Raw genomic sequence first — 20,926 nt, 5'->3', positions numbered from 1 at the left:
TTGTTGGTGATCTGCTGCGTCAAGATGGCGCTGGACTTAGGCATGGAGATGGCGCATTAAAGATTAAGATTTAATGATGTTTTAAGAGTTTGTAGATGTTTACAGTGGTCTTAAAATCTTGCCTTTGGTACAATAAATTTGTCTGTACTGAATACCTCTTGGGCTGGTTGATCTAGTTCGAAGTTCGATAGCTACTATGGTGTACTTGTTGTGCGGTTGACTAACAGAACTTGAAATGCTATTTAAGTATTTAATATTTCCTTCATGTATGCTCTTATTTGGCTTGTTAATCTGTTGTGCTTGCAGTTTGATCTTCCACCGGTACCATGGCCAGTTACAGGAAATGTTAGTGTTGATTCTGAATCAAATACATTCTTACTACTGCAGCATTAGAAGCTGCAAGTAATGGACATGAGCTTCATTTGTTTTGGTTGTTTACATAGGTTCTTTTTGTGACTGTTTGAATTCAATGGTTGGACAGTGCAAAACGGGCCTTTCAAAAAAAAAACATAAGAGCCGTCGCAATTCTGTACATTACGCCACAATTTTTATGAGCTTACTATGCATATCATGTTATTGTCAGTGCTGTGGAGGGTCCCTCCCCCCCCCCCTCCCCCGCTATTGGACAGAGAGTTTTTAATACTAAAACTTACTATATGTTATATAAGTGTGCCCCTTACGTCAGAGTTGGTTAGCTAGGATACGTATTGAAAATTTATTAATCACTGAGTGCAATTTATAGGAAACCTTAGCGCTAGCATCCAAAGGACTTGTTGGCTTTGCTTTCAACAAGTTGGGTCTTTTAGTTTTATAAGTGCCCTTAGGTGCAGTTTGATTTGCGTTCAAGGAGTGTTTGAGCTTTTGCATGTCGCCAGGTGGGAACTGCCGAGTTTGTTTTCCCCACTTCTTTTCAAAATGGTGAGATTCTTTACCAGAATCAAACAGGCGTAGTAATTGCCAAAAATATGTTTTTTGGACGTTTAAATAAAGATATACTCTCGTCTGCTGAAGAAGAATGCTGAGCTCTTACTGAGTTGCCAGAATCAACTCAGTAGTATTGAGTTGTTGACAGAATCTCTACCACTAAAAGGAAGCCAGCGTCCGCGTCGCCAATACCTGTCTCTGCCCGGCAGAGCCAGGGGCGCCTCCTCCTCCTCTTGCATCGCCAATTCAAATCCTTCTCCCATTCAAAAAACCAGCAGCCCCGACGCCGACCCCTCGCTGCGTCGCTGCCGGGACGTCGCCCCTCACTCCCTCCCTGTGTCGCTGCCTCTCCCTCCCTGCGTCGCCGCCGGCCCGCCGCCGCTCCCTCCCTGGGTCACCACATCTCAATCCCTCCCTCCAGCTGCTCATCTTCAGTCGAGCTCAATCCCTCCCTCCAGCTCCTCATCTTCAATCGAGCTCAATACCTGCCTCCAGCTGCTCATCCTCAAGCTACATCAGGACTCCAGCCGGCGAGCATCCGCCGCTGCATCAGAGAGAGGACAAGCTGCTCATCCTCAATTGACCGGTAAGAGTAAGATTGCAATTTATTAGTCTTCATCTTCATAGAGGACTGTATTGTTCTTGATGTGAATCTGAATTCATTTCTGTAACTGAATGATTAGCTGCAGAAAAGGATTCTCGGGTAGTGCTCTTGGTGTTTGGAAATAGATTTATGGTCATGGCTCTTTTTTCCTCACTGTCCGCATGGAAGCCCATGCCCATGGCTTTCCTCTTGTTGTTCCATAAGTAGATTCATGTTACTGTTAAAAATAAATGTGCTATTCAGAACAGTCATGAGGTTTAGAAAAGTTATGTGTTTTCTTTGGCTATGTGGAAGCAAGCTACCCGTCACATCAAGTGACCCCGCGCAGCGGTGGCGGCAGTAGCACCTCGAGGCTGGCGGCATCCTTCACTCACCGACACTACCAGTCGTAAGCCCGACCTGCAGTTCTTCTCTATCTCATTCCGTTTTACTCATTCCATCAGATATATATGTATTCCCTCATACCGCAGATGTCCAATCTGTTTATCTGTATTCCCTCATACCGCAGATGCTGCAATTGTTAGCATAAGCATCTAAATATCAAATGTGTCGTATATAATTCACCATTTATCAATTGATGTTTCAAGTGAGACCTTTAGGGCTATTAGCTGTTGCCATTTTGTTAGTTGGCAGGAATATTTAAAGCTGCAAGGATGGATCCTAATATACAACCTGCTTGTTTGGTTAGTGCTGTCCTCGTATGATTTGGTGATTTCCTTGTGGGTTTTTGTTGATAGGGGTTGGAAGGTTTGGCCCCCAATCAACTTAGGGGGTGTTTGGAAACACCCTCCTAAACTTTAGGAGCTATCACATCGGATATTTGGATACTAATTATGAGTATTAAATATAGTCTAATTATAAAACTAATTGCACAGATGGAGTCTAATTCGCGAGACGAATCTATTAAGCTTAATTAGTCCATGATTTGACAATGTGGTGCTACGGTAATCATTTGCTAATGATGGATTAATTAGGCTTAATAGATTCGTCTCGCGAATTAGTATAGGGGTTCTACAGTTGGTTTTATAATTAGCTCATGTTTAATCCTCCTAATTAGCGTCCGAACATCCGATGTGACCCTCCTAAAGTTTAGTACCTTGTATCCAAACACCCCCTTAATTTGTCCGTGACATGATTATGAAGTCTAATTGTTAAATGTCATGGATGACTGACTTTGCTTCTGAGTGGTCTGTGATATGATTATAAAGGCTAATTGTTAAATGTCATGGATGACTGACTTTGCTTCTGGAGTGGTAACTGATTTAGTGTTGTGGGTTTCTTTGTCATGTAGTATCTCTGCACTTGAAATCAGAGAGTTCTCATTGAAATTTTAATAGCAGTAATGGGAACGGTCTTATACCTGCTGACCTGGCATACTGCCTTAGGTGACCTGACATCTATGCCAGACTACTGGAGGTGTTGTGTTGCTACGAAAATTAGAAGTTAATTATTTGTTGACATCACATCTTTTAAGTTTTCATGTTATAACAAGACTATTTTGGCATGTAAATAGACTAGCAGTTATTATTGCTAGTGCTTCTGAAAATTAGAAGCATTGTGTTCAAAATGTACATATTACCTTTGAACTATTAAATAAAATAGGAGCCATAGATTTGACATTAGAATTTATACACATGCAAAATTGTAAATCTGAGACGTGTACATAATGTTTCTTAAATTTTGTGTTTTCATGCAGAGGAGGCAGATGGAGCTGCTCAAAGACCAGAAACAGAGAATGTTGAATGAGTTACATGGAGCAGTTCTGCAAGCACAAGCTGTGAGGTATGTAATCTGTCTAGGTCGCACACTAGATGCCTGACGAAGTTCTTTAATCTCACTCTTACTCACGGCATGATTTTTCTGCTATGATTACATGGGACCAAATAATTGGTACTGTTGGCACCGATAGCAGCTTTGTTGTGCATGATGTGGCTGCGCCAGTGGCTACTACTTCTTGCAAGTCATTACTAAGTTGTAGATGCTACTTTGTTGTGAGCAGCAGTAGTAGCAATAGTAGCCTCATGTTGGGTCCGGCAAAACTCATATCTGCCAGGCAAAACTCATATCTGCTAGCCTCACGTTCTAAAAGATAATTTCAATGCGCAAGTGGTTATCAATTTTAGAGATTTTCTGTGAGCACCTCTTATGTCTGAAACTGATAGCATCTTGGAGATTTTTCTATAACCGATTGACAGTTGTGAGGAGCAACAGTAGCAACAGCCAGCAGTTGTTCTATTCTAAGTTTCTAACTTCTAAACTAGGTTCTGGGAATACTCATATTTGTGCGTAGATCTTAGACCTAATGCTTGTATTTTTTATTTCTGAAACTAAATAGCATCTTGGGGATTGTGTTTATTTTACCATTGTTGTCCTTGGAGCAATATATCTTTTTGCAGCATCACAAAATAGTTTGATCACGACGTGTTGCCAATAAAATGACAGCTTCATGGCAGGTCGATTAGGTTGCTACATGAAGCATGGCAAGAAAAATGACAGCATATGGTGCTGTAATCGCTCTATGTATTGAATGATATTATCGGCAATCGTGTATTATTCATCTTGTGAGAACCAGAAGCTTTTCATTACCTTCTAGATGCCACCTTGTTAATGTTTAGATTGAAGTCAATATCTTTGCTCCATATGCTCTTTTTTCCAATGAAAAAAATGGCCTGTACTATTTTAAATTAGCCTGATTTTTTCCATATGCTTGGGTCTAATAGCTGTGCCAATGGACTTATGATAGCTGTGCAGTAAGGCTCTTCCAATTTGATTAATTCATGATGTGTTTGCAATGTAGGAAAGAAGATGGATAGCTAGATGAACTGTGCTGCTGGTAGTTGTTTGATATGAATAAAATATGGGAGAGTTGAATATAGGAGAGCGCCAATCGATCTACTACAGGAGTGATATGGTGAACTGCTGTGAGAATTGCTTCTCGTGCGCATCTCTTACGTTTCAACTTGTCATGATATGGTGAACTGCTATGAAAATCTGTTTTTTTCAGATGCAGTAATCTATATTTATTCTTCATGCTTCAGTTAAGCTTCTCTGAAAATTCAATATGGTGTGTTTGTGCAGCTTGTCAAATATTGGTTTATGGCTGATTGCCGATTGCCATGGTCGCACCAATGCTTTGCTGCTGCTGTCCAGGTCCAGGTAGCAACATACTTCCAGCCTCTGGTCAGTTGTTTGACGCATCGAGAATCATGAGATTGCCATGTCCAAGATGCCAAGGTAGAAATTGAATTTTTTGTAAAATCTATTTCTAAACATTTTTGTCTACTAATGGTTCCCGGATTGGTTAATTGCACAAAGGATACTACCAATTTTTGCAGTGTTTCAGGTTAGAAAGGGATTGCTCAAGGATGATATGCCTTATCAGAAGTTTGCATTGTACCACCGTTGGCTCCATGTTGTGAGCGTCAGTTAAAACATGCTGCAGATGTACAAATGTACAATGTTCAGGTTGACCCAGAATCCAGTTTAGTCATAGCTGAATGAAATTTGAGCCTACAATTGCTACGATACTATATTTCCTTTTTTAGTTCATAAAGAAATAGCACTTTGATATCATAATGAGGCTAGCAAGCTTAGTTTGGAAAGCGGTGCGCCTTATTTTGAATACCTTGTAGGCCTTGGTGATTGCAAGATTATAGTGATTATTAATGTAGTAAAATTTTCATTATGGAAGCAATTTTCTTAGCAACTCGAAAACATGGCAGTAGTTGAAGGCTGCTGAACTTTTGTTGCTATGTACCATGATATATATTTTTTTTAAAAAAGATAAACTACAGTTCTTAATTAAGGGTCTCAATCTAGAGCCAAAAAAGCATGAGACATTGCCTATTTTTCATTAGAAATTAGGGATCTGACATTAGTGACACGGATTTGTGCCCGTAGGGTTAGATAATATGCTAAGCCAATTCTTAACTATACTTCACTGCGGCGTACCGATATCAACTGCTCAACAGCACGCCCTAGGGTTAACGATCCCCGCTTAACGCTCGTCAAATCAAATTGTCATTTCAGGATATGATGAATTTTACATTTATTTTGTCCGTAGCAAAGCACAGGCACAGACCTAGTTCGAAAGAAGAATGCTGAGCTCTTTCTGAAGTTTTAAGTGAAGAAGTTTCTGGCCGTGAAGTCATGTGTGTGGACGTGTCTTGTGCCTGCTCTCTTACTCTCGGTCAGGAACATGTGGCTCCAGCCCCTCCAGCTCTCGAAACATGAAACTCTCGCCGGAAGTCACATATGGCGCCGGTTCCCTCACGCCCTGTCCAAAAAATAACCTGCCGCCGCGGCGCCGCCATGGCACTTGCCACCTCCATCTCTTCTCCTCAGCTCCGCCACTGCTCCTCCTCCGTTCCACCTCCACGGCGTCGTCCATGGCGACGCCTCCGTCCCGCGGCTGCCGTGGCCGCCTCGGCAACGGCAACGCCGCCGTCGGAGGGGAACATCGTCATCGTGGGCGCGGGCGTCGCGGGCCTGGCCACCGCGCTCGCCCTGCGCCGACTCGGCGTGGGCGCGGCCGTGCTGGAGCAGGGCGAGGCCCTGCGCGCGGGCGGCACGTCGCTGACGCTGTTCAAGAACGGGTGGCGCGTGCTGGACGCCGTCGGCGTCGCCGACGAGCTCCGCGCCAAGTACCTCCGCATCCAGGGGTGCGTTCCTCTCTCGCGCGAAACCATCGATTCAGGCTACTGTTGTTCTGTTGTGTTCATGGAAAACTTTGCGTGTTCTGAGCTGCATGTGTGAAGTTCCAGCTGAGCGCAGGATGAGGATGCGGTCGCCGGCGGCGGGCGGGCGGGACTTGCGCGAGTTCTCCTTCGAGGAAGAAGCCCCCGGGTAAGTGTGCGATCCCCGTTTCCTGTCGTCGAGCATCCTTGGTGGCTTTTCCATACTAGATTGTTAACGAGACACACAAATTATAAGTTTATCAGACAGTGGTCACTGACTTTAGCATACCCAGGCAGATAGCATTTCTGAACTCTGGACCAAAGGGGCTCTGCAAATAATGGTCAACTGATTCAGGCTGATCACAAACTCTCCTTGAGATCTTGACAGATCACACACTCCCCTTGACTGTCAAGGACAAGGAGAGTGTTTGATCAGCCTGAACCGGTTGTTACCACTGACTGCTTCAGTCAATCATGCCATAGTAGTCAGAAGTTCCCCACGGTTGTGCTAGTTTTCTACTGTTTTTGGTACTTTTACAGTCAACTTGTCAAGTTTTATGCTCCGATTCTGACTGCAGACTCGAACTTAGTGCTCGATTTTGAATATGCAATGTATGCATGCTGACTATTTACTGAGTGATCCCTCTGCTGGCAACTTGGACAGGCAGGAAGTGCGAGCGGTGGAAAGAAGAGTGCTTCTCGAGACCCTTGCTTCTAAGCTGCCACCAGGCACGATATCATTCTCATCGAAACTGAAATCAATTGCAGAGCAAGGGCCTGATGGCACCCTGCTGGAACTCGAGGATGGGAGACAAATTCTCTCCAAGGTTAGTGCAAAAGATTCATCGAGTAAATTTGGTTTTCATACTCAGTCATTCAAAGGGCAAGCAATGCTGAGTTAGAAATGTTCAGATACTGCTTGAATAATCCTGAAGGTACCCTGCTAATAGAGATCAGCAGGTCTTTTTTTTAACCCTTTTGACATAAATGAAAACTGTGGCGGCACACACACAGATTGTGATCGGCTGCGACGGCGTGAACTCGCCGATCGCGAGGTGGATGGGCTTCTCGGAGCCCCGGTACGTCGGGCACATGGCGTTCCGGGGGCTCGCGGAGTACGCCGACGGCCAGCCGTTCGAGCCCAAGGTGAACTACATCTACGGCCGAGGGGTCCGTGCCGGCTTTGTCCCCGTCTCCCCTACCAAAGTCTACTGGTTCATCTGCTTCAACAGACAAGATCCAGGTATATTCACACCACAAATGCTATGATTCCACAGATCCAGCATCCGAGCTTCACTAAATAAAAAAGAAACAAGAGAAAATGTCTGCAATTTTGACACGAAGATAAAAGAATGTGAACAGTTTTCTAGCACTGCATGGCCATGACTAAATGGCAGCTGCAAGCCTGCAATAGCCATCAGCCCATCACTTGCTGACAACGCGTGCATGGCATTGCTGCTGATGGTGTTCCTGGCAGGGCCAAAGATCACGGACCCGGTGGCGCTCAAGAGCGAGGCGCTGGAGCTCGTCCGCGGCTGGCCGTCGGACCTCCTGGCCGTGATGCGCAGCACGCCCGAGGGCGCCGTGGTGCGGACGCCGCTCGTGGACCGGTGGCTCTGGCCGGGCCTGGCGCCGGGCGCGTCGTCGAGGGGCGGCCGCGTGGTGCTGGCCGGCGACGCGTGGCACCCCATGACGCCCAACCTCGGCCAGGGCGCCTGCTGCGCGCTCGAGGACGCCGTCGTCCTGGCGCGCCGCCTCGCGCCCGCCGCCGCGGGCGGCGGCGCGGGCGCCGGCGTCGTCGAGGCGGCGATGCGCGCGTACGAGACGGAGCGGTGGGCGCGCGTGTTCCCGCTGACGGCGCGCGCGGGGCTGGTGGGCGCGCTGGTGCAGTGGGAGAACCCCGCGGTGTGCGCGGCGCGCGACGGCGTGGTGATCCCGAGGCTCGTCAGGCTGGGCCCCTTCCTGGAGCACACCAACTTCGAGTGCGACCTGATCGAGCCGGCGCCGCAGTCGCCGTGATCGAAAGCCTACAGTGTATAGATCAGTGTCCGACTCCTTACAGCATTTTTACTGCTCACTGATACATAGTGTAATCGTTGGCTCAAAGATTAGTGTATAGCAAATGTATAAGGTCTAAGCAACTGAATTATGTTTTTTTTACGGAAGAAAGCTAAACGACAAATAAGTGGTATAGGGAGAAGGAACACTCTTTTTTTTTTGAATTTTCACATAAAAGGAAGCATCAGGCCTTAGGTTTGCACTTGAAATTGCTGGACATCTCTGTCATGTTTTGTCTCTTTTTTTTAAAAAAAAAAAACGGCTGTCATGTTGTCTTTGAAGAGCTTTTGGGTCCAGTCCAGCCCAGTGCTACGTCCACAGAGCGAACCAGCGCGAGCTCAGTAGGTTGGAAAACCCCCTTATCATCGGACGGCTGCGGTTTAGCCGAGGCGGGAGTCACACGCAGGATCCGACGGCCACGAAGGAAACCCTCGCTCCCGCGGCCGCCCTTATAAGCAGCACTGCCTCGCGCCGGGCCAAACCCTAGCCTTGCCAAACCTCTCCCGCGCCGCCGCCGCCGCTTCACCCTCCTCGCGGTGCCGCCGTCCGTCGAGGTGAGTCTCCGCGTCCCTTCCCCGCCATCCTCCCTTCCTCAGCTGCGTTGTTTATGTTCAGATCCGCTCATTGATCCTGTTTCGCTGTGAGATGGTAATGCTCCTGCTCCGGCCGTGTATGAGTCGTGTGACTAGTAGCTCAGCTCCCTTTCTGATGCTCCTGTGCGTTCCATTTAGGGATTTGTTAGGTTGCATACGGTGTTGCGCTTCTGCATAATCCGTGAAGCTTGTCTTGTAATTTTGCTGTTCTGGTGGGATGGAGTTTAGTCTTGGTTCTGGCACAGGGATGTTGTTTAGTTGGCTGGTGAACAAGTGCCTCTGGCAGCAGCTATTTTGTCCAGTTGCTCTGGACGCAGGGATTTTTTAGATCGCATTCGGTGTAGCAGATTATTATGGAGGTTTGGATCCTGACGTTTGAAAGATGGCATACAGTGTGGGGTGTTGTTAGATTTTGTATTGGCAGGCACTTGTTGCTTGCTGATCAGCTGTGTGGGTGGTTTACTGGTATCCCAAATCCTGTCGAAGGCTGGTTAGTGTAGATATCAGTTGAGCGCTGGTTAATTAGATATCAAGAATTTAATTCTTGTTGATCATGGTGGGCTAATTGCTAATTTGGAACATGTTGGGTAGGGGTAGTACTAATGTTTATTTGATGGCCTGTTCTTAATGAACTGGATTCAGCCTGTTCAATCTGATTGCAAACAAAAGCATATGTGATGAGTAGTTATTTGTTTTACAATCACCAAGCTGATATCACAGATAATCTGTTATTGTTACATTTTTTATTAACAGTTGGGATCATGTGATTCTGTTCTAATGCTTCAATTAAATCAGAGCGGTTGAAGAGAGAAATTTATTGTTATCTGCTAACAGTAATGCTTAATGAATTATGCCATACCCATAGTTCTATACATGATTTTAATCTAGTGATAAATGATTTGCGGTTATTAGATGAATTCTGGTATTGAATGTAATGACATGTGACCTGGGCTGTACTGTCCTTGTACCAATGATTGTGTTGTGTAGATGTAAATGGTTATTTCCTATGCTACTCTCCATTGTGGGACCCTTACAGCTGTTTTTGTTTCACTCAGGTAAGGTCAACATGGTGAGGGTCAGTGTGCTCAACGATGCGCTGAAGTCCATGTACAATGCTGAGAAGAGGGGGAAAAGGCAGGTCATGATCAGGCCATCGTCTAAGGTTATCATCAAGTTCTTGATCGTCATGCAGCGTCATGGTTAGTTCTCAATATGCTCCTTTCACTTGCTTATTTCGGAGGATGTGCCTGATTAGTGTTCCATCATGTAGGCTACATTGGTGAGTTTGAATACGTCGATGACCACCGTGCTGGGAAGATTGTGGTGGAACTGAATGGAAGACTAAACAAATGTGGTGTCATTAGCCCTCGCTTTGATGTTGGCGTCAAGGAGATTGAGGGATGGACTGCGAGGCTGCTCCCATCTCGTCAGGTAAGTTTCTTTTCTATATATCTGATTGCATCCTCTGTTTGTAAACTCAACTGTGCTAATTGTGCTTTCTCCCAACTACAGTTTGGCTACATTGTGCTGACAACTTCTGCTGGCATTATGGACCATGAGGAGGCCCGTAGGAAGAATGTTGGAGGCAAGGTGCTAGGTTTCTTCTATTGAAGGGAGTATGATGAAAGTATTAGGATACTTCCAAGAACTCATCTGAGCTTGTGTTTTTTTGGTCCGAATAGAGCGACTTGTTAAGATTCTGGAATGTGTTATGTGCTTCAGAAATTGGGATCCTTGTTATGAGATGTGCCTGCAGTTAATTGACCTATATGCTTGTCTTATATTCTTTATCTTGCCATCAAGAACACTCAAGTTCCTTTACTCGAATCTTGCATGGATTTTCTGATGCTGAAGTTATTTGTGAGCTCTATAAAGCTAGTGTTGCTTTCATTCTTGATTCTTGGAACTCCTGATATCTCAACCAAGCTGAATGAGATGGGTTGTGTTGTAAATTATGACGTTATGGTTCCTCCTGGGTCGAACTCTGCCCCAAATTCCTTCAATTTAAGGCCTCAAATATGAGATGGCTTGATCCTTATTAACAGTCATGTTTACTTTTTTCACGCCAGCCCTTCGTTGTTTCCACGTGTAATCGAATTGAGGTGCGTCGAACGTTTTTTTTATAAAACATAAAATTTTAATTGGTAATAACAGACCAACGCAACTTCCTCGGCTGAGAGCGGACCTCTTGCAAAGAATTATCTTTATCTCAGAGCTGACTCCAGCAACCAATCTGTTCATGACAGCCTGTTCATAGCACAGCTTCATGTGAAATGTAGAATCAGATCGAAACATAAGAGCAATTATGGTACGCTCGGAACCAGAACGTAAAGCTTTTGCTTACAGTGTTGTGCAATCAGCAATAGATAATAAGTCTAGTATACACAACAATGTGATTGCCTGACGCGAGGATGACACAAACCTCGCAGTGCACACACCACAACACAATGGGAGGGTCCAACTATTTACATCGAATGCTATAACGGGATTTCGCAATTTCACCTTACGGCGATTGTACTCCACCTCCTCTCCTCTGTGCAACTGTACGCTCTATATATAAAAACGAAGAACAAAATACACTGAACATTACACCTCTGAGTAGTATTTGTGCCCGTGTTTACGCTGCGACCTCCGCATCAGCCCTCATGTACACCCACCAGTCATAAATTGCCTCTCAGCCTCTCCAGTCTCTCCAGATGAGACCTGAGCCAGGCAAACTCGTGCCTCATCCTCTCCATGTGCGCCTCGGCTAGCTGCATCTCCTCGCTTAATAAGCTGAGGCGCTTCTGCACCCACTCTATGCTTTCTTTGCTGCCCGTGGAGATCCCATGAGGTGACATTTGGACCTGGGGGGATCTAGTTAGTAGGACTATGATGGTTACCTGAAACAGAAGTTAGTGTGTCAGAACAGTTGGAAATGAGTAAGTACTTAATTTAGCATTTTGAGACCCCTAGTTATGTTCAGATTCCTCCTTTGTTCAGTTTTGTAAGATCATTCTTTGTGCAAATTAAAAATTCTGTAATCAAACCACTGAATGCACAAACAACCAGCAGTAATCAAATAACCCTTTGCAACAAAGTGCATGGAATCCAAAATACTTGCCTGCATTAGGATAATGAAAGCCACCAGTGCCACCGCTAGCACTGGACCTAGTTGCCTAGATCTCATATATGATGTTAGTGAACCCCACAATTCTTGTGAAGTGGATGCTACAGAAGAATCTCTTCCTGCTCTATGCTGGTGATCTTGAATAGGAGTAATGAGGCATCTCGCACCAGATTCATCCTGTGCGGAACTAGCCATTGGCACTGCATTTTCCACAGCATTTTCCCCATTTTCTGTAGCCCCTAACTGAAGAGCAGCATTGGTTGAGCCAGAAGCGTCTGTAAGAGTGGATGGAGAAAATAGTCATTTAATTGTTTCATAACTTAAGTCTTTGCAGTGAAACAGGATGCAATTCGGATCAAGAAAAGTTGAAGCTGGAGGAAATAATAGATACGTGAACTAGAAAAATACCTTTCGGTCGATTGTTCTCCTGCTTCAAAAGATCATGACCCTACAAAAAAAATGAAATGGGAAAAAAGATTATATACAGCTCGAAATGGAAAATAGCACTCAGCAATATTGTCATGGTGTGAGAAAAGGCATACGAGCTTAATCCAGAGCCCGAAAACTTCACGGCATTCATCTTTTGTTGACTGTTCTATCTTCCCTGTGATTTAGAGATTTAAAGAATAAGCTTGCTGTTGGAATAAACTAATTGCACTAACATAAAAACGTAAAGATAGTTTAAATACAAAAGGCCAAACTAGAGTACATATGGAATTTGATCAGCAGTATAAGATCTGAGCGCATAACTGCATAAGTCTCTACATCACCCCCACAGTTCTATTCAAAGTGATTCATTTCTTTGAACTAAACCCCTCAGTTTAATTGAAAATAGCATGACCAGTTAGGAGCTTGGCCAGATAGAGCATATGACATATTGAGCTGCAGGGGTTTCCTACACTTACAAAATATAACTGCTTGTGCCTTTTGTAACCAGGCAAACCATTTTATGAGACTCAGATGTATTACTTTGTATATTCTTTCAACTACGCCATCATAAAAAATAGCAAAAATATTCAGAAAAAAGTGCACTACTGTTGGGGAAATATAGAGCTCGTATAGGCTGTAGCACTGGGGCATTTGTTTTCTTAGCAAGTTATGTTTTGGCTAATTAAAACATAAGATGAAGCTTCCCATAAGAAAACATATAAGTTTGTAAGAGCCAAACAACCCGATATGTTGGCTTAACTCAAAACTGAAGTCTCACGGAAAATAGAGTTGGTGGAGGTGGATCCTGAAGGCATATAAGCATATTGAGTGATATATTGAGAGTGCTGGGTAATCCAGGATGCAAGGATCCATCGGAACTCTAAATATGGTTCTCACTAGAACATTCAGCATACGAGGGATGTGTCTTACGGTCTTACCTCTAAATATGGTTTTCTTTGAGAAGGCCACATTAAGATATATCCTGAGGAAACAACAGTTCCCATCTAGGCTATCTTGTTCAATATCCCAGATCCCCTGCAGGCAAATCAATGTTTATATGGCATATAACAACAAAAGTTTATAGAGGAGAAATGAAAACTCAAAAAAATTACATTCCATTGTGAAAAAAGGAAATTCCAAGATAAATAAAAAAACCAACATTATAACATCACAGATTCCTCACCTCTACTGTGAAATGGTCCCCATATGGTGCATCACCAATTGATTGAGAGGTTTGAATCACTAGATGCCTGCAAAAAGGTCAAACAAGGTTAATACCATGAAGCTTCAATATCAATTATTCTTCAGGAGGGAAACATGAACCACAAGAAACAAGTATGTGGTAACACAATATAATAATAACAACAACAACAACAACAATAATAACAGAATATTGCTAGCACTATCATCTCTACATGCCAAATCGATAAATATTACGCAAAAGCAGGACATCAGATTACAAAGTTAAGAGATGCACATAAAGTGCCAAGAACGCAACTTAATCAAACTAAAGTCCAAATATAAGAAATTAAGAAAGACGTGAATTTTGTTCAGGTACAAAGCAAAGTCCAATCAAACCAACAAAAAGCTGACACTGAAATAAGTGCTAGAACTACATCTCAATTTTTTATTCTGTAACCATCAAAAAGCTTTAGAAAAAACACAATCTGATTGGCTGCAAATGGAACTATCTTATACCAACCTGTTTTTGTAAACACGAAGTTTCTGAACCTCTTGACAAGTCCCAAATTTTGCACCTAAAGGCAATTCATAGTAATCAAAATGGGCATTGAGAAAACAAGTTATAGCACATGGCATTTTTGATCAATTCGTTGAGTCAAACTGTTAGCAGAAAGCTCTCGACTTACCAAGATAAATTTTTATTGGATGCAAAAACGAGACATCCCTTACGAGTCCTCCTTGTTCATCTGAACGCCACTTGGAACAACTGAAGTCTGCAGGTCATCCAGATCACAATTCAAAATAGTTTAATTGACGAAAGATGTTTAATGTATACGCAAAAGATAAATGGAGTTAACCTTTGTCACCACATTTTTTGTGGAAATCATCCAAAAAGTCAAAAGAACCATCTGACAATAAGAAATTGAAGAGGACCTCCACAGGCACCTGTTTTTAGGATGTTAGTGGTGTGGGTGTAAAGTAATTGTCAATACTACTACAAAAAATAAAATCTTGCAAACCTGAAACTTTGACTCCGTGATCAGAGTATAAGACTCAGGTACTGCAAGAAAACGCATGATGACAGTTTAGAAAAAACAGTATTGTAAGGAGTGACTAGAAAACAATTAATAACGATAAAAAATGAACAGGAAAAGGAAGATCGCAACCAACCACTAGGAGCAGCCTCATCAACTGGCTCGAAATTGAATGGGTTTAGTGCAATGATGTTGTCTTCAGCTCCATACTCCTCAACTTTTGAGAACTTTCTGGAAATATTGATGTTGGAATCACTACCATCAGCACTACTACTTGAGACAGCTGTACCATTGACAGACCTGCAGTCCAATACATTTAAATCGAGAACTATAAATAATTATGGAGAAAATAAGTCCATTTGAAGATGTGAAACCCAAATGTAAAGCATTTTGTATCAGAATGCAAAAAACCTGTCCTGTTGTGATGAATCTTCATCTTGTTTAGATTCCTTTGTTCCTTCCAATAAAACATAACCATTTTCTTCACTACTACTTGCTGACTTTGTCTCCTATAGTACAGTAAAAGATCACATGCAAACAAAAGTTTAGAAACAAACGACCACTCCTAAGTGGCAGCTCCACGTCAAAAAATTGAAGTTACCATGTGGTTGAAGAAAAAAATCTGCTAACCTGACGTTCAAGGAGTAATCTTGCATCACTAACATGCTGTTCCCAACCATCTACTATAATTCGATAGGCTTCATCACGTGTTAAGAAAGATCCAAAAAAGTGCTGAAAGTAACAGAACATGAGTCCAACATATTTGAAAATGTATACGTACAAGAACTATACATAACGATAGGTCCCTTACCCTTTTACTACCAGCAACAATTTCAATGGCATTAGGAAAAATGGCAGCTGTCTTTGCTTTACGAACATCTGTCACCTCCTGCAAAGGAATTGTTTTCTGGATAAAGGAACAATGTCAGAATTTCTGGAAGTGCAACTAGGCAAACTAGAACAGTATATATGGTGACACTGTCTTTAGATGATCTATACCTTCGTCTCATATCCAAATATGTTAGAGTAGAAGCATATATGGTGAAGAAATAAATACATATGCCCCTGCAAGATAACAAAATTTAGTAACAAAGTTCATTACGAATGCTGAGATTAAAGTTACATATATTTCCTGAAAAAATAAAACTAGCTAAGCTTGCAATTTTATCAGCAATTTTACAGTTGTCAAACAACCTGGTATAGCAATGCGTGAAAAATAAAGGCAAACCGTTAAGGTAGCAAGGGTAGCAGATAGCTTTAATATTAAAGAGGAGATATAACTTTATTTTAAGAAGGCACAAGTGTTTTACGGTCCCTCCAATTCCTTTCGTCTGTCGTTTCACGAGTGGAGAACTACTCATTTTCATTTGAGGCTATAAGGTTCCGAGCAGAGACATTGGTACATATTCAGAAAACACGCCAAACTCGTCTATTTGTCACTCTAGAATAGGAGATATAATTAGTAGAAAAGCAACACAAATTTAATAGAAAACGTGCACTCCTATTATGCCTTCCTTAATAAAGAGTTCGTAATTCTAAAAAATCAAATAAAAATGTACCGATAAGAGTAGATATATACTTTTGTGGTATCATGTAACCAGTAAATCTAAGTATTCGTGCATAAGATGCGCTTGGGAGATTTTTAATTGGATGAAATATTACACTTGCCAAACCAGCATAGGAACAGCACATTCTCTTACAAGATTGAGCATCGATGGATTTAGGTTTAGATAGGTTTATGTGATGCACATATATTGGTTTATTTGACGACATATTTGAACTGAATAATGATCGACGTATATGCCCTAAACTGATAAAATAAATTCAATCAGAGCAAGATTTGAACTGAATTGCCCACTGTATATTTATATTGTTGATTCTTGGCGTACACATGAAAGATCCGAGATCCCACAACAGAACTTAATTTTTCACCAAATTCAGGTCATTACAAATAATACCAGGGAGTCATAAGTCATAACGGATGATAGATAGATGTATTTAATCATATAGTTATGGAGGGGATTATTTAGGAACTTGCATGAAGTAAAACAGAATGACGTCACAAAAAAGTACCTGAAGCAGAATATTTTCTTGGAGCGCACAGTTAAAATCTTGCACAAGAACCTGGACAACACCAATTGTTGAGTAAGCAAAGAAGCTGCATGCTCACTTGCAAAAATGAAGGTGCGGCATCCAAATGACATTCATGGAAATCAGTTTTTTCCTTTATTCAAGTGGACATGATAGTCCATAAGCAAGATCCAGAGCAAAACCCTAAAATTGCTGTTGAATCAAAAGATAAACTTGGCATATGCAGCAACAGGCCATGTTAGTTAGACATACTATATGGAAACAGGCCATTATTGCTCAAAATCACTATCAGACTAGTATCAACTATCAGGAAAACAATTACGTTTATCACTCAAAATCTTCCTTTTTGGATAGTGATTCAATCAAATATCAACCAAATTAAGACATCGAAGACACTCATGTAACTACAAAATGCCTAGTATGGAATAAAGGCAAATCATCAAAAAGATCAGTAGTAATAATTACAGCAAGGTTACTCTACATTCACTCATTGTAATTCAACCAACAGTGCCACTGCACGGAAGATTTAGGCCAGTCTCAGTGGGAGTTTCATGGGCATTAAAATCCATACCACATCAGCAATTTTGCTAACTTGGCAAGGTCTTTATGAGGAGAGGAGGAGAGAGAAAGGGGAGTTTCATCATATGTGAGAGGAGTTTCATCCCCATGAAACTCAACCAGCACAGTTACCTAGTTCCTAATCTTGGTAGGATTGCAATGAAACTGTGCACTGAGAGACCAGACCAAATTCACACACTACGATTTCGCCATGGTTCAGAGCAACAGATTAATTATGCTGCGGTTTGTCCTAGAAAACGACAGGTTATAAAAAAAAGTCAAAGCCCTCACGAAATCAAATCACCTCAGCCCCAAGTACGACCGGTTGGGCACCCAAATTCTACCAGAACGGAACGATCACGACCCAAAGTCAATAGCTAGATCGCAGAAACGAGGGAAGGAGCTAGGGATCACTCGACCCCAATCGGCCGCGCGTCGAAATTACCTCGTCGGGCGGCAGCCGGAAGAGAAGCCTGTACTCCTCGCTCCTGCTCGCGAGCAGCGGGCTCTGCACGATCAAAAAACCGCGCCACGTCAGAGGCCAAGCGGGAGAGCGGGGAAAGAGCGAGGTGATGCGATTCCGGGGGCGGTGATCGAATCCGCACGCAAGCGCGCGCGGCGGCACCCACCGAGGCGTCGGGGGCGGAGAGCTGTTCCCCGGAGTGGGCGGAGGCCGGGGAGGATCCCCCGGACGCGTCGACGGCGGGCGGGGCCGACGCGAGGCGCCGCGGCGGGGAGGCCGGCGAGGGCGCGGTGGTCGGGGTGTCCGCGGGGCTCCCCCGGCTCGGGGAGGCGACGGTGGGCGAGGCCATGCCGGCGGGCGCGGGGGAGAGTGGAGCCAGTCGGCCAGGGGCGGTCCCGCGGCGCCGGAGGGGGGCCTCTCGCCGGGAAGAGGGGGAGGCCGAGGGTGGTGGGAGGATTGGAAGAGAAGGGTAGGTGAAGTGAGGGGAAGGGGGGTTTGAAATAATAAAAGCGAGGGCGGTGATGAGAGTGCGTGACGGTGACGTGTTCCGGCTCCGTGGCCTGGCCCTGGGTCTTGCTCGTGCTCCTTTGCCTTCCTCTGCTGTTGGGTTCGGCCGCCCGTTCCAGACTTTCGAAGAAGACGACGGACAGAGGAGCTTGCTCTGGTGGGTTCGGCCGTCGGCTACTCGGCTTGCACTTTTGCTGGATCCAATTATCGTAGAAAATCAGTTATCCTGAGGTTAAGTGTTACGGAGTACACGTTATTCTAACCCTATACAAGGCACAGGTGAAGTTGCCCTCCTATTTCTTCTTCCCTCATCTCCACTATCGCCGGAAGCTTTGTCTTCACCACGCCTCGTGCCTCGGTCCTCCGCCACCACGGTGGTCCAGCTTAACATTTTCTTTAACACTACAAAGAGATACATAATATCGTCTCTACTCCTTTCCGCGGTTAGAAAGGATGAACACTCGTGCTGATGCAGAACGACAAAAGGGCGATACTTCTTTTTATAGATTGGAACATCAGAATAGGATGTAATGGGCTTGGGCTAGATTTCTAGGCTCCAGCTCCACCCCTGCCCACCATGCTCGAGCTCCTCCAATGCACGGGCCCTGCCGGCTGTGCGCTGTCGAGCGGTCCCCACCGACCGTGTAGGAGACGTGCAGCGGTGAGAAAGGAGGAGGTGAGGGGAACCCTCGACTTCAGCTATCTGGGGCTTTCCTGCGTACTAGTGAAGCCCGGCTAGGAGCGTCCTGCATTAGGTTGGCTTAGCTAAGGTCATTGTACAGGCAACCAAATATGCAAAAGCTACATTAGACTAGCCTAGCTAGCAGTTGGCCACCCAACCAAACATATCCTAATTTTGATCGCTGCCATCTTTTCCTACCATTGTTGCAGCCACCCAATGCTTGTCGAGTCACGACACAGCTTGGGACTCGTTTCATTAAGTTCCTTAACTCTGTACTGTAAAAAGACATGGTGTGTTATAAAAATGTTGCTTTTCTAATGTACACATTTGTTTCTTTTTGCATTTCAAAAATAGAACCTTCGACATGATGTACGCAACGCACGTCGTTGATATGCTCTCCTAGATTGTAGGGTAGGTGAATAGCAATTGTGGGTAATTTGCTCTTGGTTGAGGATGTCAAGTAATCTATTCTTTTTAGCAATAAGTCAAGTAATGTATGAGGTGGTGTGTCAAATCTATTATAGTCTTTGTTGGGGGTTCCATCATGGTGTGTCAAATCTATTATAGTCCTCGCGGGGGTTCCATCGTCCATGTCAACATCATATAACTTCTCCTAAGATAAAAAAAAATAGTTAGTTCACGTAAGTAAGGGATTGTTATATCCACAACAGCACTATAATACTTAGCAAAGTTAGCCAACATGCTATATCTCGTTGGGAAAAATAATACGAATCCCAATATAGAACGGTCGGATAAGGCCAGCTGATCCAAATCCAAACAACAATCCTAGCCTGTCCGTTCTTAGTTTGGCGGCATGCCGGCATAGCAGCCAGCACAAACTGACACGGCCAAATCCGCCGGTGATAAAATACCCAAAGTCCAAAACCACTCACGCAAGTGCCACTATATTCTACACGTACGGGACTCCACGAACATCACATCGCCGCGCGTTGCGTTGCGTCCCGTCCATGCAATGCGCCTATAAGAAAAACACCGCCATCTATGATTAGCAATTAGCAAGAGGTTGCGAAAACTATGGTTGAGTGGCAGTCGTCGGTCGGCACGCCCGCACCGGCACGCCACGGCGAGATTTCCATCGATCGAAGAAACTTGGGGCTTGGGCTTGGGCTTGGGCTCGGGGCAGGGGCAACACGAAGCGTGCCGGGTTTGGCCAGGGAGAGGTGAGGTCCCGGCGGTGGTGGGCCGGGCCGTGGAGCCACGGCGACGGCGACGCGGCACCGGTGGCCGTCGGCGCCCGCCTCCCGCACGCGACCGCGACGTACATCCGACAGGACGAGACACAGCCAAAATTGCTTGGAACCCCGATTGACGATTTGGTCCGTTTGGCCGGGTGTAGTTTCCTCCAAAATCCCAACTTTGGTACTATGTAAAAAAAAGATTCCCCATCACATCAAACTTGTGGTACATGCATGGAGTACTAAGGGCCTGTTTGGCTCCATAGTGTTAAAGTTTAACACCTGTCACATCGGATGTTTGGATGCTAATTAGGAGTGTTAAATATTGACTAATTACAAAACTAATTGCACAGATGGAGTGTAATTCGTGAGACGAATCTATTAAGCTTAATTAGTCCATGATTTGACAATGTGGTGCTACAGTAACCATTTGCTAATGATGGATTAATTAGGCTTAATAGATTCGTCACGCGAATTAGCACGGGGTTCTGCAATTAGTTTTATAATTAGCTCATGTTTAGTTCTCCTAATTAGCATCCGAACATCCGATGTGACACTGTTAAAGTTTAGCACCTCGTATCCAAACACCCCCTAAATGTAGACGAAATTAAAAACTAATTGCACAGTTTTGTTGTACTTTGCGAGATGAATCTTTTGAGCCTAATTAATAAATGTTTGGACAATAATTCACAAATACAAACGAAATGCTACAGTTGCGCATTTATGACAAACTCCCAACTTTGGCACTCCCAAATTGGGAACTAAACAAGGCCTTAGTTCACCCCCAACTCCTAACTTTGACACTATGCAAAAAGAAGAT

At 44.1% G+C, this 20,926-nt stretch overlaps 3 protein-coding genes across 11 annotated transcripts; 2 read left to right on the top strand and 1 right to left on the bottom strand.

Moving 5' to 3' along the window:
- Nucleotides 1–1,117: 1,117 nt before the first annotated feature.
- LOC117842581 (monooxygenase 3) lies at nt 1,118–8,471 on the top strand. Of its 9 annotated transcripts, none has more exons than XM_034723059.2 (10): nt 1,118–1,510; nt 1,827–1,916; nt 3,225–3,310; nt 4,326–4,501; nt 4,607–4,762; nt 4,864–6,189; nt 6,302–6,373; nt 6,869–7,031; nt 7,219–7,447; nt 7,682–8,471. In XM_034723059.2, the coding sequence occupies exons 6-10, from the start codon at nt 5,783–5,785 to the stop codon at nt 8,221–8,223; spliced, it is 1,413 nt and encodes a 470-aa protein (XP_034578950.1). In that variant the 5' UTR covers nt 1,118–1,510; nt 1,827–1,916; nt 3,225–3,310; nt 4,326–4,501; nt 4,607–4,762; nt 4,864–5,782; the 3' UTR covers nt 8,224–8,471. The 9 variants fall into 9 exon arrangements, with proteins under 9 accessions (XP_034578950.1, XP_034578947.1, XP_034578948.1 ...); XM_034723056.2 differs by having other exon boundaries at nt 1,823–1,916; XM_034723057.2 differs by having other exon boundaries at nt 1,608–1,916.
- A 187-nt stretch (nt 8,472–8,658) lies between these two features.
- On the top strand, nt 8,659–10,676 carry LOC117842582 (small ribosomal subunit protein uS8z/uS8w). The gene is made up of 4 exons (XM_034723064.2): nt 8,659–8,816; nt 9,911–10,054; nt 10,126–10,286; nt 10,368–10,676. The coding sequence occupies exons 2-4, from the start codon at nt 9,922–9,924 to the stop codon at nt 10,464–10,466; spliced, it is 393 nt and encodes a 130-aa protein (XP_034578955.1). The 5' UTR covers nt 8,659–8,816; nt 9,911–9,921; the 3' UTR covers nt 10,467–10,676.
- Nucleotides 10,677–11,143: 467 nt separating this feature from the next.
- LOC117842580 (protein VASCULAR ASSOCIATED DEATH 1, chloroplastic) lies at nt 11,144–18,176 on the bottom strand. Its single transcript, XM_034723055.2, has 18 exons — nt 17,888–18,176; nt 17,704–17,766; nt 16,683–16,733; nt 15,609–15,674; nt 15,421–15,516; nt 15,240–15,341; nt 15,021–15,118; nt 14,746–14,909; nt 14,595–14,635; nt 14,433–14,520; nt 14,262–14,348; nt 14,096–14,150; nt 13,577–13,643; nt 13,332–13,428; nt 12,507–12,568; nt 12,373–12,412; nt 11,959–12,239; nt 11,144–11,737 (listed from the first exon to the last, which is right to left on the bottom strand). The coding sequence occupies exons 1-18, from the start codon at nt 18,068–18,070 to the stop codon at nt 11,516–11,518; spliced, it is 1,863 nt and encodes a 620-aa protein (XP_034578946.1). The 5' UTR covers nt 18,071–18,176; the 3' UTR covers nt 11,144–11,515.
- Between the last annotated feature and the right edge of the window lie 2,750 nt (nt 18,177–20,926).

The sequence above is a fragment of the Setaria viridis genome, chromosome 2, assembly GCF_005286985.2.
Source record: "Setaria viridis chromosome 2, Setaria_viridis_v4.0, whole genome shotgun sequence".
In the NCBI taxonomy this organism is placed as follows: Eukaryota; Viridiplantae; Streptophyta; class Magnoliopsida; order Poales; family Poaceae; genus Setaria; species Setaria viridis.
Note: the sequence above shows the minus strand (reverse complement) of the source record. Positions and strands in the feature narration are given on the sequence as shown.